At 46.6% G+C, this 15,204-nt stretch overlaps 1 protein-coding gene across 1 annotated transcript in view; it reads left to right on the top strand.

The window, feature by feature from the left end:
• SFRP1 (secreted frizzled related protein 1) overlaps positions 1 to 14,969 on the top strand; it is a 48,605-nt gene extending 33,636 nt beyond the window's left edge. Inside the window, exon 3 of the mRNA XM_033158974.1 lies at positions 14,508 to 14,969. Within this exon, the coding sequence (XP_033014865.1) occupies positions 14,508 to 14,830 (323 nt within the window). The 3' untranslated portion in view covers positions 14,831 to 14,969. The remainder of the gene's footprint in view (positions 1 to 14,507) is intronic.
• Positions 14,970 to 15,204: the final 235 nt, after the last annotated feature.

The following is a 15,204-nucleotide window of genomic DNA, read 5'->3' as shown; positions in this document are numbered from 1 at the left end:
ACCATGGTGAATTTTGTTCCAGGAGCAAGGGGTTACTTTTCACAGTCGTGGTCGTGGCTATTGTCAATTTCTTTGCAAAATGCTGCCAGCAAAAGAGTCACCCGAGGCAGTAGATGTTGGGGACTCCAGTGGAGGTCCCTTTGTTGCCCTGGCTGCTCCTCCTGAGATGTCCCAGGCCATTTCACCTGAATCCTCCAGCTGTTCCCATTCTTCTGAGCTGGTGCTCCAGGAGTGGTGACTTCTCCTGGGCAAAATCTGTGCTGGGCCCATACTCATGGAAGGAGACTAAAGTCAGTTCCATCCCATTGCTGTGCAAGTTCTTGAGGATGACTGAATAAATCCTTAAAATCAGCACAGGTTATGTTGTGTATTTGTGTATTTGTGTGTTGTTGTTGTTTTGATTCCAATCTGTTACCTGCAAGGATGTGGACAGATTGCTTGGCCGAGTGAAAGCGACCACCTGTCTCCTTGATCCTTGCCCATCCTGGCTTATAAAAGCATGCTGGGAAGGGCTGGACAATGGGCTCTGCGGAGTGGTGAATGCTTCCCTCTGTGAGGAAGCCTTCCCAGACCCAGAAAGAGGTGTCATTAAAGCGCTTCTTTAAAAAAAAAACATCTTTAGACCTGACCAATATGGCCAACTATCACCCAGTCTCAAATCTACCATTCTTGGGCAAGGTGATTGAGTGGGTGGTTGTTGAACAACTCCAAGCACGCCTGGAGGATGCGGACCATTTGGATCCCTTCCGATCAGGATTCAGGCCTCATTGTGGGACTGAAACTGCCTTGGTCACGCTGGTCGATGATCTCCGGCGGGCTAGGGACAAAGGTGAGGGCTGTTTCCTAGTTCTGCTGGATCTCTCAGCGGCCTTTGACACCATCGACCATAACATCCTTCTAGACCGTCTAGAGGGGTTGGGAGCTGGGGGCACTGTTATACAGTGGTTCCGCTCCTTCCTCCTGGGCTGTGTTCAGAAAGTGGTGGTGGGGAATGAGTGTTCAGACCCCTGGGCTCTCACTTGTGGGGTGCCTCAGGGTTCCGTCCTCTCCCCCATGCTTTTTATTATCTATATGAAGCTGCTGGGAGAGATCATAGGGGGTTTGGGCTGGGTGTTCATCAATATGCAGATGACACCCAGCTCTACCTCTCTGTTAAATCAGAACCAGTGAAGGCGGTGAATGCCCTGTGTGAGTGTCTGGAGGCGGTTGGAGGATGGATGGTGGCTAACAGATTGAGGTTGAATCCTGACAAGGCAGAAGTACTGTTTTTGGGGGACAGGAGGAGGGCAGGTGTGGAGGACTCCCTGGTCCTGAATGGGATAACTGTGCCCCTGAAGGACCAGGTGCACAGCCTGGGCAGTCATTTTGGACTCACAGCTGTCCATGGAGGCGCAGGTTAACTCTGTGTCCAGGGCGGCTGTCTACCAGCTGCATCTGGTATGCAGGCTGAGACCCTTCATGCCCGCAGACTGTCTTGCCAGAGTGGTGCATGCTCTAGTTATCTCCCACTTGGACTACTGCAATGTGCTCTACATGGGGCTACCTTTGAAGGTGACCTGGAAACTGCAATTAATCCAGAATGTGGCAGCTAGACTGGTGACTGGGAGTGGCTGCTGGGACCGCACCAGTCCTGAGAGATCTACATTGGCTCCCAGTACATTTCCGAGCACAATTCAAAGTGTTGGTTCTGACCTTTAAAGCCCTAAACGGCCTTGGTCCAGTATACCTGAAGGAGCGTCTCCACCCCCATCGTTCAGCCCGGACACTGAGATCCAGTGCCGAGGGCCTTCTAGCGGTTCCCTCATTGTGAGAAGTGAGGTTACAGGGAACCAGACAGAGGGCCTTCTTGGTAGTGGCGCCCACCCTGTGGAACACCATTCCAACAGATGTCAAGGAAATAAGCAGCTATCCTATTTTTAAAAGACATCTGAAGGCAGCCCTGTTTAGGGAAGCTTTTAATGTATAATGCTGTATTGTTTTAACACTCGATTAAGCCGCCCAGAGTGGCTGGGGAAACTTAGCCAGATGGGCGGGGTACAAATAAATTATTATTACTGTATTATTATTATTATTATTATTAGTAGTAGTAGTAGTAGTAAATTTAAATAGAAAACAGTAACAACCATCAAGAGAGTCACAAATGCATAAACAAGTTCAATGAGGCCAAAGTCTGGACATCATTGTTTTTAGCCATCCAAAACAAAACAAAATAATAAATTCCTTCCAGTAGCACCTTAGAGACCAACTGTGTTTGTTCTTGGTATGAGCTTTTGTGTGCATGCACACTTCTTCAGATACACTGAAACGGAAGTCACCAGACCCTTATGTATAGTGAGAGAGTGGGGAGGGGTATTACTCAGAAGGGTGGTGGGGATGGGTGATCAGCTGATAGGTGTGGAAAACCCGTTGACGACTGTTAACAACTGCAATTTTTACAGGGCCTTACAGGGAAAGGCAAGGGGTGAGATGGCTAAAGATAGCTTTGTCATGTATAATGAGATAAGAATCCAATGTATTTGTTCAGACCAGGTCTCTGTGGTTTTAAGTTTGGTAATGAGTTGGACAGTGTTCTCGAAGCTACTAACATGAGTTTGGCCAAACTGCGAGCGGCAGTGAAGGATAGGCGTGCCTGGCGTGCTCTGGTCCATGGGGTCACGAAGAGTCGGACACAACTGAACGACTGAACAACAACAACAATGAGTTGTAATTCAGCAACTTCTCTTTCCAGTCTATTTCTGAAATTCCTTTGCATGTCAATATCCCGACCCCTCCCGTGGTGAAATAAAGACACAGGACTCAACAAGTAAGGTTAATGGGCATGAGAAGGCATTGGAACTAACCGTCTATATCCGACTCCAGTATGTCGTGCTGGCAGTCTGGGAAGGGTTAACCACCGATGGGAGAGCCCTGCTGCTGCACATCAGCTAGGGACTCACCCTGTGGTCACCAATATGGGGCGTGCCTTTGGCCCTCACCTACCATGGCTTTGGACAGGGACACGCCCCCCCCCGGACTCATTTAACGAAGTACCCTTCAGCATTTGGGGGAGGTGATGGCCCAACCTCCCCCCCACCTTCAGCCTTCCCGAGATAATCCAATGCCTAACCGCCAAGACCAAAGTTGTGACAAATTGCTACGAGGTAGGCGAAAACCACTAGGCCAAAGCCAATTCGCCAAGTGGGAAAATTCCTACCAGGCCCCTCAACGGCGACCAACCATGGTCCATAGCAAGGTCAGGAAGAAACGCTGTTTAGGGAAGTTTTTAATCCATGATTTTGTATTGTATTTTAATATTTGCTGGAAGCTGCCCAGAGTGGCTGGATAGACTCAGCCGGATGGGCGGGGTAAAATAAATTATTATTATTATTATTATTATTATTATAGGGAGGGTGGGCGGGGAAAATGTGTCAGCTGGGAGCAGGGAGCAAGAGGCTGAGCCCTGGCTGCGTGCTTGTTTAAACGCTGCAAGACATGCCTGTTGGCCACACCGGTTGGTTGGCCAGCCAGGCGCCATGCCCAGGGCTCAACCAATGGCGTCAGGGGATGGAGTCATCCCCTGTGCACGTGAAGGACTCATGATGCCTGCAATCCCCCCTCCTTTCTATGGGCGGAAGGGGCTTTGTATTAAGACAGCTACTTTGAGATCTTTTATAGAATGTCCTGGGAGATTGAAGTGTTCTCCTATTGGTTTCTCTGTCTTGTGATTCCTGATATCAGATTTATGTCCATTTATCCTTTGGCGTAGGGTTTGGCCTGTTTGTCCAATATAGAGAGCTGAAGGGCACTGTTGGCATTTGATTGCATACACAATGTTGGGAGAGAAGTGACTAGTGGGGTGCCACAGGGTTCTGTCTTGGGCCCAGTCTTATTCAACATCTTCATCAATGACTTGGATGATGGGCTTGAGGGCATCCTGATCAAGTTTGCAGATGACACCAAATTGGGAGGGGTGGCTAATACCCCAGAGGACAGGATCACACTTCAAAATGACCTTAACAGATTAGACTACTGCACCAAAGCAAACAAGATGAATTTTAACAAGGAGAAATGTAAAGTACTACACTTGGGCAAAAAAATGAAAGGCACAAATACAGGATGGGTGACACCTGGCTTGAGAGCAGTACATGTGAAAAGGATCTAGGAGTCTTGGTAGACCACAAACTTGACATGAGTCAACAGTGTGATGCAGCAGCTAAAAAAGCCAATGCAATTCTGGGCTGCATCAATAGGAGTATAGCGTCTAGATCAAGGGAGGTAATAGTACCACTATATTCTGCTCTGGTCAGACCTCACCTGGAATACTGTGTCCAGTTCTGGGCACCACAGTTCAAGAAGGATACTGACAAGCTGGAACGTGTCCAGAAGAGGGCAACCAAAATGGTCAAAGGCCTGGAAACAATGCCTTACGAGGAACGGCTTAGGGAGCTGGGTATGTTTAGCCTGGAGAAGAGAAGGTTAAGGGGTGATATGATAGCCATGTTCAAATATATAAAAGGATGTCATATAGAGGAGGGTGAAAGGTTGTTTTCTGCTGCTCCAGAGAAGCGGACACGGGGCAATGGATTCAAACTACAAGAAAGAAGATTCCATCTAAACATTAGGAAGAACTTCCTGACAGTGAGAGCTGTTCGGCAGTGGAATTTGCTACCAAGGAGTGTGGCGGAGTCTCCTTCTTTGGAGGTCTTTAAGCAGAGGCTTGACAGCCATCTGTCAGGAATGCTTTGATGGTGTTTCCTGCTTGGCAGGGGGTTGGACTGGATGGCCCTTGTGGTCTCTTCCAACTCTATGATTCTATGATTCTAAGATGAGCAATTAAATAGTCCTGAGATTGTATGTTTGATGTTGTTGGGGCCAGTAATGGTGTTGTCCGGGTTTATGTGGCAGCAAAGTTGGCATCTGGGTTTATTGCAGGCTCTGGTACCAGTGTCCATGTTGAGTCCTGTTGTTGTATTATTGTGGGTGTGGAGTTGTTTGAGATTGGGTGGCTGTCTGTAGGTGATGAAAGGTCTTCCTCCCAGAGCTTGAGAAAGAGAACTGTCATTATCTAGGAGAGGTTGTGGATCTCTGATGATGCGTTGTACTGTTTTAACTTGGGAGCTGTATGTGATTACTAGTGGTGTTCTGTTATTTTCTTTTTTAGGTCTGTCTTGCAGCAGGTTCTCTCTGGGTTTCAGTCTGGCTCTGTTGATCTGTTGTTTAACTTCACCAGGTGGATATTTTAGTTCTAAAAAGGTTTGCTGTAGATCTCTTAGGTGAGAGTCTCTGTCTGTAGAGTTGGAACAGATGCGGCTGTAACGTAGGGCCTGGCTATATACAATGGATTGTTTGGTATGTTTGGGATGGTAGCTAGAAGCATGTAGATATGTTTGTCGGTCAGTTGGTTTATGGTATAAAGTGGTGTCTATGTGTCCATCCTTTTTTTATAGTAGTGTCCAAAAAATGTATTTCTTGCATAGATTGGTTCATTGTTAGGTTGATGGTTGGGTGAAAGTCATTGAATGTCTGGTGGAAGGTGTCCAGGTTCTGTTGACCATGTGTCCAGATCATAAAAATATCATCAATGTATCACAGGTACAAGAGAGGTTTGAGTGGGTAGGAGTTTAGGAAACGTTCTAAATCTGCCATGAAGATTTTGGCATACTGTGGGGCCATTCGGGTGCCCATTGCTGTGCCGCTGATGTGAAGGAACAGATCCTCACCAAATTTGAAGTTGTTGTGGGTAAGGACAAAATGACAGAGTTTGGTAGCAAAGTCCACTGTGGTTTTATCTGAAATGGTGTTCCTTATAGTTTGTAAACCATTGTTGTGTGAGATGTTGGTATACAGAGATTCCACATCCATAGTGACTAGAATAGTATTGTTAGGAAGATTATTCAAAGATTGTATTTTTCTCAGAAAATCTGTGGTGTCACCTACGTAACTGGGAGCACTGATGGCATATGGTTTCAGAACAGAGTCCATATAACCGGAAACCCCCACTGTAATGGTGCCAATACCTGAGATGATGGGGCGTCCTGGATTTCCTGGTTTGTGTATTTTAGGTAGAAGATAGAAAGTTCCTGGTCGAGGTTCTGCTGGTGCGTTAGTGAGGATCTGTTCTTGGATGTGTGGGGGTAGCTCCTTAACAATTTTGTTCAGTTCTTTTTTGTATTCTTCTGTGGGGTCTGAGTCTAGTTTTATGTAAAAGGTGGTATTGGAAAGTTGTCTGTGAGCCTCCTGGATGTAATCAGTTTTGTATATGATGACAACAGCTCCACCCTTGTCCGCCTGTTTAATTGTATTGTCTGGGTTGTTCCTGAGATTATCTATGGCTCTCCTTTCAGCATGGTTTAGATTTTGTTGTAAGCGGTGGTGTTTTCTGGTCACATCCATTTGGATTCTGCGGTGGAAGCAATTGATGTACAGAACTAGTGTGGTATTGCGTCCATCAGGAGGGGTCCATGTGGAGTCCCTTTTTTTGTAACATTTTTTGTGTGTGGAATGGGGAGGGTGTGGGGGTCACCTTCTCCTCTGCTTCAGGCAGCAAAATGTCTAGGGCCAGTCCTGCTTACAGTTGAGCATCCCTTTCTTGCCTGGTCCTCTGATGCTTATAGCCTACTGCAAATCATTGCATTCGTACATTCTTCTTTTCTTTTGTCCAGCTGCATTCATCTGGGTATTTCCTGTACACGCTGATGCTAAAATTAAGTTATTGCTGAGCTCTTTTCTGGGTGAATAATGGCTGTGATGAAGGATGACTGAATGGTGCAGGGTTCAGTGGAGTGGCTGAACGCCCATCAATCTGGATGGGATTCCAGTTTCTCAGTAATTTGCACCTCAGGCATCCCACCTGGGGTAGGATGCTCAAGCATGTGTTGAGCTGATGGGAAAGCTGGGGAACCAGCAAAGGGATATTTGCCTTGGCAGCTCCACTGAAGGCCCAAAGCCAAGATCCAATCTGATGATAAGTGGCTGTATTTAAACTCTACTCTTTCCCTTGTGGTGCTTGCAGTGGAGGGTTAGGGGGCAAAGGCTTTTTTCCAGAGGAGAGTGAAGACTTTCAAGCCAGTCTTCTCCTCTGACCATTTGCCCAATGACTTCTGCAGGCGAAAACGATAATGGGCTATGAAAGGGAGCCCTTGCAGTAGCCAGACCAACACCCAGGCAGGATGAGGGCCATGCAGGACAGTGAACTTGCCTCAGGAGTGGATGGAAAACGACTAAATTTGGAAATACAGAAAAGCTAGGTGGGCAAATGTCAGGATGGGCCTGGAGCTCTCCTTCCTCCACTGGAGAGGTGGCAGCAAACAGTTCTTTTAAAAAAGAAAGCATTCTGTGAACTGCGCTGACACCTCCGGGTATAAAGGTAAAGGTAAAGGACCCCTGACAGTTAAGTCCAGTCGCAGACGACTCTGGGGTTGCAGCGCTCATCTCGTTTTACTGGCTGAGGGAGCCGGCATACAGCTTCCAGGTCACGTGGCCAGCATGACTAAGCCGCTTCTGGCACAACCAGAGCAGCGCACGGAAACACCGTTTACCTTCCCGCCAGTGCGATACCTATTTATCTACTTGCACTTTTGGTATGCTTTCAAACTGCTAGGTTGGCAGGAGCTGGGACCGAGCAACGGGAGCTCACCCCGTCACGGGGATTCAAAGCGCCGACTTTCTGATCAGCAAGCCCAAGAGGCTCAGTGGTTTAGACCACAGCGCCACCCACGTCCCTCCGGGTATAGGACGGTCTATAAATTCAATAAAAATAAAAATGTAAGTTCCTCCCCTGAAATCTGGCAGAAATCCCACCAATAGGAGCACAGGAAGCTGCCTGATATTGAGTCAGACGAAGGGTCTACCCACCTCAGCATTGCCTGTGCCAGGGAAAGCCAATGTAATGCTCTCCAAATGTTTTTGGACTACAACTTCCATCATCCCTGACCTGCTGGCTGGGGCTGATGGGAGTTGGAGTCCATCAACATCTTGAGGACACCATGTGGCTGTCCCTGTTCTACACTGACTGGGAGTGGCTTTCAGGTAGGGGCAGGGGTGGATCATGTTCCCATGGCACCCAGGGCAGGGTGCAGAGGGCTACAGAGCCCGCTGAGCCTGGCCAGGCCTTGCCGTTCACCCTCTGCAAAGTGCTTTATGGAAGCAGGAGGCCAAGAGGGCAGGGCTAACCCGTTTTAACTTGACAGAGTCTGGCTGATGAAGGTACGCCAGTTGTTAGTTATTGGAAGAGCACAGCTCCTTGGCTCTGTGTAAGGCAGCTTCCTGCTTTGGCTCCCTACCCTGATGGGCCTTTTGCTATCTTAACCCAGCCCTGGGCATCTGCCTCCCCCCCCCCCCCAGGGACCAAGCCAGGACCAGGTCAAGGCAAGAGAAATATGTACAGCTGGGAGCGCAGAGGGGGCTTTGGCCCATGAAAGCTTATGCAACCATAAATGTTGTTTGTGCTTAAGTTGCTGCAACTCTTGGGTCCCGTTTTGCCTGAGCTTTGTTGACAAGCCAGCGGCAAAGCTGTGTGGATGACAGCCAGGCATGCCGTGGTGCTGCTCTCTCGGGAAGATGCAGTTTCTACCTTCCTGATCTGCACCTCAAGAGTGAAGGTGCTCGGGACAGTTTGCCACTGCAGGCACAGCCCCAGACTTGTGTGTGTTGGGGGCGGGGGGGGGGGAGAGAAGCTAATTTGCTGTGACTTAAACGGAAAATATTCTCAGCTGGGCACAGTGCTTTCTCTGAGTTATTGATTGCAGCTTCAGCCCACAATGAATGTTCCTTTGTGGGTGACAGTGTGATGGAATTCAGTTTAATAGGGCAAAAATGACGCCCATGTGTTGCGCATCAACATGCCCTTTCTCTCTCCCACTTGGCTCCTTTCGTTGCTCAAGCACATATGGCCCTTCAGCAGGACTAGTCAGTCTGCAGACTGCACCACGCTTGAAACATGGTGCATCATCCGTGTGCCCTTTTCTTGTTGTGCTACCTTATTGGTTGTACATGGTGCTTTGCAGAGTAAAGGAAGCAAAGGGAAAGACCTGCCCTGAGGAGAGTTCACAGTGTAAATTTCAAAGCAAGGGAGATGACAGAAGAAAGGAACAGCAGGGATGGGTGGGGAGAGAGAGAGGTAGAAGTAACAGGCAACTGGGTTGGAGTTTAGCAAAGTCACTTAAATGATACAGGCAGAGTCCAGAGAGAAAAGCCCCGGTAAACACTTTACTGAGCAAACTGAACAAAACAGTGTATAATTTGAGAAGAAAGGAGCAGACCTTGTTTATGGCAGGCAGACATATAACCAGACATACATGGATGGCTTTGCGGGAGCCAACTGAAATTAAATCCCTCGAAGACAGAGGTCCTCTGGCTGGGTCGGGCTGGTATAGGGCGGGCAGACCAACCCCCTTCTCTTGTGGGGGCTCGATTGGCCCCAGCGCCTTCCGTTAAGAGTTTGGATGTAATCCTAGACGCCTCCCTTTCCCTGGAGGCGCAGGTTACAGCAACAGTTAAGGTGATATTTCTCCATCTGCACCATATCAAACGGTTGGTCCCCTAGCTTTCCCGCCCCGACCTGACCACAGTGATCCACGCGACGGTCACCTCCAGGCTTGACTACTGTAACTCGTTCTACGCAGGGCTGCCTTTGAGACTGTCCCAGAAACTCCAGCAGGTTCAGAACGCTGCAGCGAGGCTCCTCACGGGGACCTTGCCATGGGAGCATATTCATCCAGTGCTTTACCAGCTGCACTGGCTCTTGGTGGAGTACCGGGTCAGGTTCAAGGTGCTGGTTCTGACCTTTAAAGCCCTATGTGGCTTAGGACCCTCGTACTTACGGGACCGCCTCTCCTGGTATGTCCCACAGAGGACCTTAAGGTCCACAAATAGCAATAGTTTAAGGGCCCCGGGCCCCAAAAAAGCCAGATTTTCCTCCACAAGGGCCAGGGCTTTTTCTTTTCTTTTTTCTTTTTTTTTCTTTTTGAGTTTATTTACAACACATAAACATACATTAATCAGACTTAACATAGAAAATAATAATAATACAGAATCCGAAGATAAACAAACAACAGTCAACAATATACCACAAATCACAAACTAAAAATAACGCCAATAGTACCAGTAGTACCAGTAGTACATAACGACATGTCAGAACTTATATAAGACAACTGATCACACCCACACCCACACATACAGACATTTCAATTCTTCTTTACTTCTTAACTTAAACCTAAGTTATAAACATAAACTAAACCATAGTTTAATGCTTAAATAAACACACAACTTGTAGACTTCCTGTCTTTCCTGATAAGTGTTCATATTCTACTAGCGAAAGTACTTAACATTTTCATTTATCCTTTATTTAATTCCAAAACCTTCTACAAACCCAAACACAGCTTCATTTTCTGACAGACAATCTTTTTCTCCAGGATCATTCAAAAGCCGCCACAGACTTTATACCGTTTTTGATGCCTTGCAGGTACTTTCTGTATCTCTCCCATTTTTTCACAAATACCTGTCTATTGTTTCCTCTCAAGCTGCTAGTTAGCTGGGCCATCTCAACATACTCTTGAAATTTATATTGCCAATCTTTTACTTTTGGAGCGCTCTCCCCTTTCCAATTTGTTGCAATCATCATTCGCGCAGCTGCCGTTCCATGTAAAAAAATATCTCTTGAACTCTCTGGGATATCATTCTCGATAATGCTTAAGAGGAAGGCCTCTGGCTTTTTGAGGAAAGATACTCCTAAGATTTTCTTAAGTTCTTCATATATTGAATTCCAAAACTCCTTGATCTTTTTGCAGTTCCACCACATGTGGTACATATCTCCATTGGCTTCCCCACAACGCCAACAATTGTTAGCAAGATTTTTATACATTTTGGAGAGCCGTGATGGGGTTAAGTACCACCTATACTGCATTTTCAGCATATGTTCTTTAATATTGTAGCATGCAGTGAACTTCATTGTCGTTTTCCAGAGTTTTTCCCACTGATCTAGCATTATAGGGTGGCCAATATCTTGGGCCCATCTGACCATGACTTCCTTAACTTCCTCCTCTTGAACCTTCCATCCTAAAAGAATTTGATACATTTTAGATATGATCTTAGTATTAGAATTTAATATTTCTGTCTCAAATTTTGATGGTTTTTCGGCAAATTCAATTGTTTTATCTTTTTTAAAAACTTCATATAACTGATGGTAGTCAAGCCAGCTTGTAAGATGTTCTTTTATTTCCTCATATTCTCTTAGGGCTATTTGATTATCCTCTTCTTTTAGTATCTTGTTGTATTTTAGCCAATTCCCTTTCATATTCTTCTTCTTTAATACACTAGCCTCTTCAGGGGAAATCCATTTAGGTGTTTTGGGTTCTAAAAGTCCTTTGTATCTTTCCCAAACTTTAAATACTGCATTTCTTATTATGTGCCCCGTAAAGCCTTTATGAACTCTTGCTTTATCGTACTGAAGATAGCAATAGTTTAAGGGTCCACAAATAGCAATAGTCCACAAGTAGCAATAGTTTAAGGGTCCCGGGCCCCCAAAAAAGCCAGATTATCCTCCACAAGGGCCAGGGCTTTTTCAGTGTTGGCTCCAACCTGGTGGAATGCTCTGTCCCACGAGACTAGGGCCCTGCAGGACCTGACCTCCTTCCGCAGGGCCTGTAAGACAGAGTTATTCCGCCTGGCCTTCAATCTAGCCTGATCCCCTATTCCTTTTCCCCTTCCCTTTTTTTCTGAAGAAACCCTTCTGGGTCCCCACATTAAAATTCCTCCCTGGTCTCCCTACTGGCCTAGCATGACTAACCTGGCCAGTTAGCCCTGGGAATCCCACTGATGCTGGTTTTTAATGCGGTTTTTTAAGTTGTTTTAATCATTGTCTTTTTATTTGTTGTTAGCCGCCCTGAGCCCGGTCTTTGGATTGGGAAGGGAGGGGTAGAAATAAAAAAATATTATTAAAATTATTATTATTATTATTATTATACAGAAGAAAAGCTTTTGCAGAACTATACAGCCAATCAGCACCTCAGCAAAGATTAAGCCATTTTTCCTGGTTGCTAAGCAACATCTCCACTATTCCCCTTCTTGGCAAGTTGACTTTAACACCAACAGAATTAACCCCTGAGTTATACACTGAATGATCTCTGCTGTTGTATTTCCAACATGAGAAACATCTAGTTCCACATACTTAAGTTCAGTTTCTGAAACGAGTGAGGGACAAAGGAGTTAATCTAAGGGCTTCACAGAAAAGGTGGATTTTGACTGGTATTTAAAGTGGGGTGTGTGTGTGGCCCTGTGTAGGTCAGGAGTGGGGCACCAGCCTTATCAGCCAGAGGGCCACATGACCTCAAAGACAACCTTTCAAGAACCACTTGCATTGGGGGGGGGGGGTGTGCCGGAGGCAAAAACAAGTGGAGCAGGGAGTGTGACTCTTCTTAACTTTGTGCCTACCTTCCAGACCTGCAAAAGCCAGAGGTCTCTATACTGGGGTGACAATATCTGCAACTGCTCTGCTTTGTGCTTCTGGATTGCTGACAGCTGCAGGTGGAGAGAGTGATCCTGTGCTCATGTCCTGCTCATGGGTTTCCCACAGGCATTTGCTTGGCCACTATCTGTTTCTTTAAAATTTCACTAAATTGCAGCCACAGTTGGAAAATGAGAGTATGAACGTTTTGAGCTGGGAAAGCCTCAAAACAGTGTAGCACTTGGAAACACCAATGGTGTCCAGCAGGCTTCCTGTCTGCGTACCTGCTTCTCCTGTGCTTCAGCTGAGCTTGCAAACTTCTGCGCAGCGTTAGTGTGTGCCTCAGATGCTTGCCAGCAATATAAAGTCAACAGACTCGAGCTTGTTCCTAATCTAGAAGCTTTATTTACATCTATAACTCACAAACACTCCCGGAGACATGGAACACATCCTGTCCGTCTCCGGCAATTCCAAAAGTCAGAATGTACAGGCAGAAAACAAAAGTGTCACATTTCACACAGGCTTCTGTTTACAGCAGAAATACCCGGAAGTGTGACGTCATCCCTGTGGGCGGTACGCACATCTTGAGCTTGTTAACCCTATAAGCTCCAAACCTCACAGAGAGATCTGCAGAGAGATGGAGAGGAACATTTGACTTTTTGGCTCCACCACACAAGTGTGCACAAACAACCCATACAGGGCTTGGGTCTATGGTAGGGTTACCAGATGTCCTCGGTTCCTGGGGACAGTCCCCAGATTTGCAAAAATCTGTCCCCAGGAAATATGGCAGCAGCAACTGCCTCAGCAGCCCGGAGCCAGCCTGGTAGCGGCCGCCACTTTTCCTCGCCAGAAGTCCCCATATAATGTGTCTTGTGCACAACACATCATATGCGGACTTCCAGCGAGGAAAAATGGTGGGCGCCATGGCAGCGAGCAGCTCCTGAAGCCAGCCAGAGCCAACTACACTACCAGGCTGGCTCTGGGCTGCTGACTGCCGCTGCCGCCACCACTGCCAAAGGGGAACCGGGGACGTCCGGCGGTACAGATCTCCTGCCCCCTATCTCCTTTGTTTTGACTGATATGGGGAGGCTCAGGAGTTGTGGGTGGGTGGCCGATGCCCAGTTTTTAATGTTTCTTAGGGTGCAAAAGAAGGGTGTTGCACCTTTATACAATATGCATGTGTGCTTCTGCCCAGGGTCTTTTGCCTCACTATCCCCACTACTGACTCCCTGTTGCTACTCAGCTTCAAAAAAAAAAAAAAAAGTGTCCTCTGATTTATTGAAAAAAATCTGGTAACCATAGGGAGGGGGGGGGAGTCCTGCCTGTCTGGCTGCAAAAGTTCACTTGGGTTCCAGAGCTTTGGAAGTGGCATGGCTCTTCTGTTTCAAGTTGCAAGCAGAACTAAAGCTCCTATATCTAGGATCGCTCACAGTGCTATTCTATGCATGCCTACTCAAAAGTCAGGCTGATCTAAGGTAAGCCTTGAGTTTTTGATTGCTGCTTCAATGCGTTTGACAGAAGATCACGACTTAAGAGACCACGAGTGTAGACTTGAACATGCTTGTTTGTGCAAAATTCAGATGCCATTGTGTGAAATGTATGTATGTGTCCCTCCATCTTTGGCCACAAAACACTTGGCTATTGTTGTTTTCTGTAAGAGGCTAGCACTCATTTATTTCTCACTTACGGTATTTCTTTTTATTATAAAGCTTTGCAATAGAAAACTGTCTGCAACAGGAAGTTGCAACAGGAAAATAACATTTTGTCTCCCCCCCCCCACTTTTGTTACGAAGAGAGCAGATGACCGCTTTCCACTCCCTGATTGCTGACACCAAGACTTGCAAATCATAATGCCAACCTATATATTAACCCCTATTAATAACTTATCTCTTGACCTTTCCCACAATTATTTTTTAATGTTGATGCATGCTTTATCAGTGTTCATGTCTTATTACTTTCTGTGGTATAAGAAGTGAAATCATTCCATGCAGTGAAATGGGACGCTGCTTTCACCTGCCCTATGATCACATGTGCCTGATGGGTAAGAGTTTTAAAAAATCCTTTTCCCATTTCTTTTGACTTCCAGCTTTAAAGATGAAAATAAAAGAGGTAAAAAAAGAAAATGGAGACAAGAAGATCATCCCCAAAAAGAAGAAGCCCTTGAAGTTGGGCACCATCAAGAAGAAAGATCTCAAGAAGCTGGTGCTCTATTTGAAGAACGGGGCAGACTGTCCTTGCCACCAGCTGGACAACCTCAGTCACCAGTTTCTCATCATGGGGCGCAAAGTGAAGACCCAGTACCTTCTGATGGCCATCCACAAGTGGGATAAGAAAAACAAAGAGTTCAAAAAGTTCATGAAGAAAATGAAAAGTCCCGAGTGCCCCACATTTCACTCCGTCTTCAAATGATCAGATGGTGTCAGGATTGGAACATTTCTTCTCTTCTTTTTTTAGTTTTGTTTTGTTGCTGGCCCTGAACTTGCACAGACTTTCTTTTGGACTTGGTGGCTCATACATTTTGGCTCCTTCTACCCTGGTGGATACTGAACTTTGATCCCTTGGTGTTTCTTTCTGTTTGTTCCTTTAGAGCAGGGGTGGTCCAAATGCAGCCCTCCAAGCATCTCTGTCTGTCATCGGGGACACATCTCCTCAGCCACGCAACCTGCCCAGGCCATCCTCCTGGGTATGTTCAGCCTGGAAACAAAGAGACTGAGGGGAGATATGAGAGCCATCTTCAAATAGCTCAAGGGCTGTCACATGGAAGAGGGAGCTCTGGAGGGTAG

Source organism: Lacerta agilis, chromosome 8 (genome assembly GCF_009819535.1).
Source record: "Lacerta agilis isolate rLacAgi1 chromosome 8, rLacAgi1.pri, whole genome shotgun sequence".
NCBI lineage: Eukaryota > Metazoa > Chordata > Lepidosauria > Squamata > Lacertidae > Lacerta > Lacerta agilis.
The sequence above is the reverse complement of the archived record's forward strand: the minus strand, read 5'-3'. Positions and strand labels throughout refer to the sequence as shown.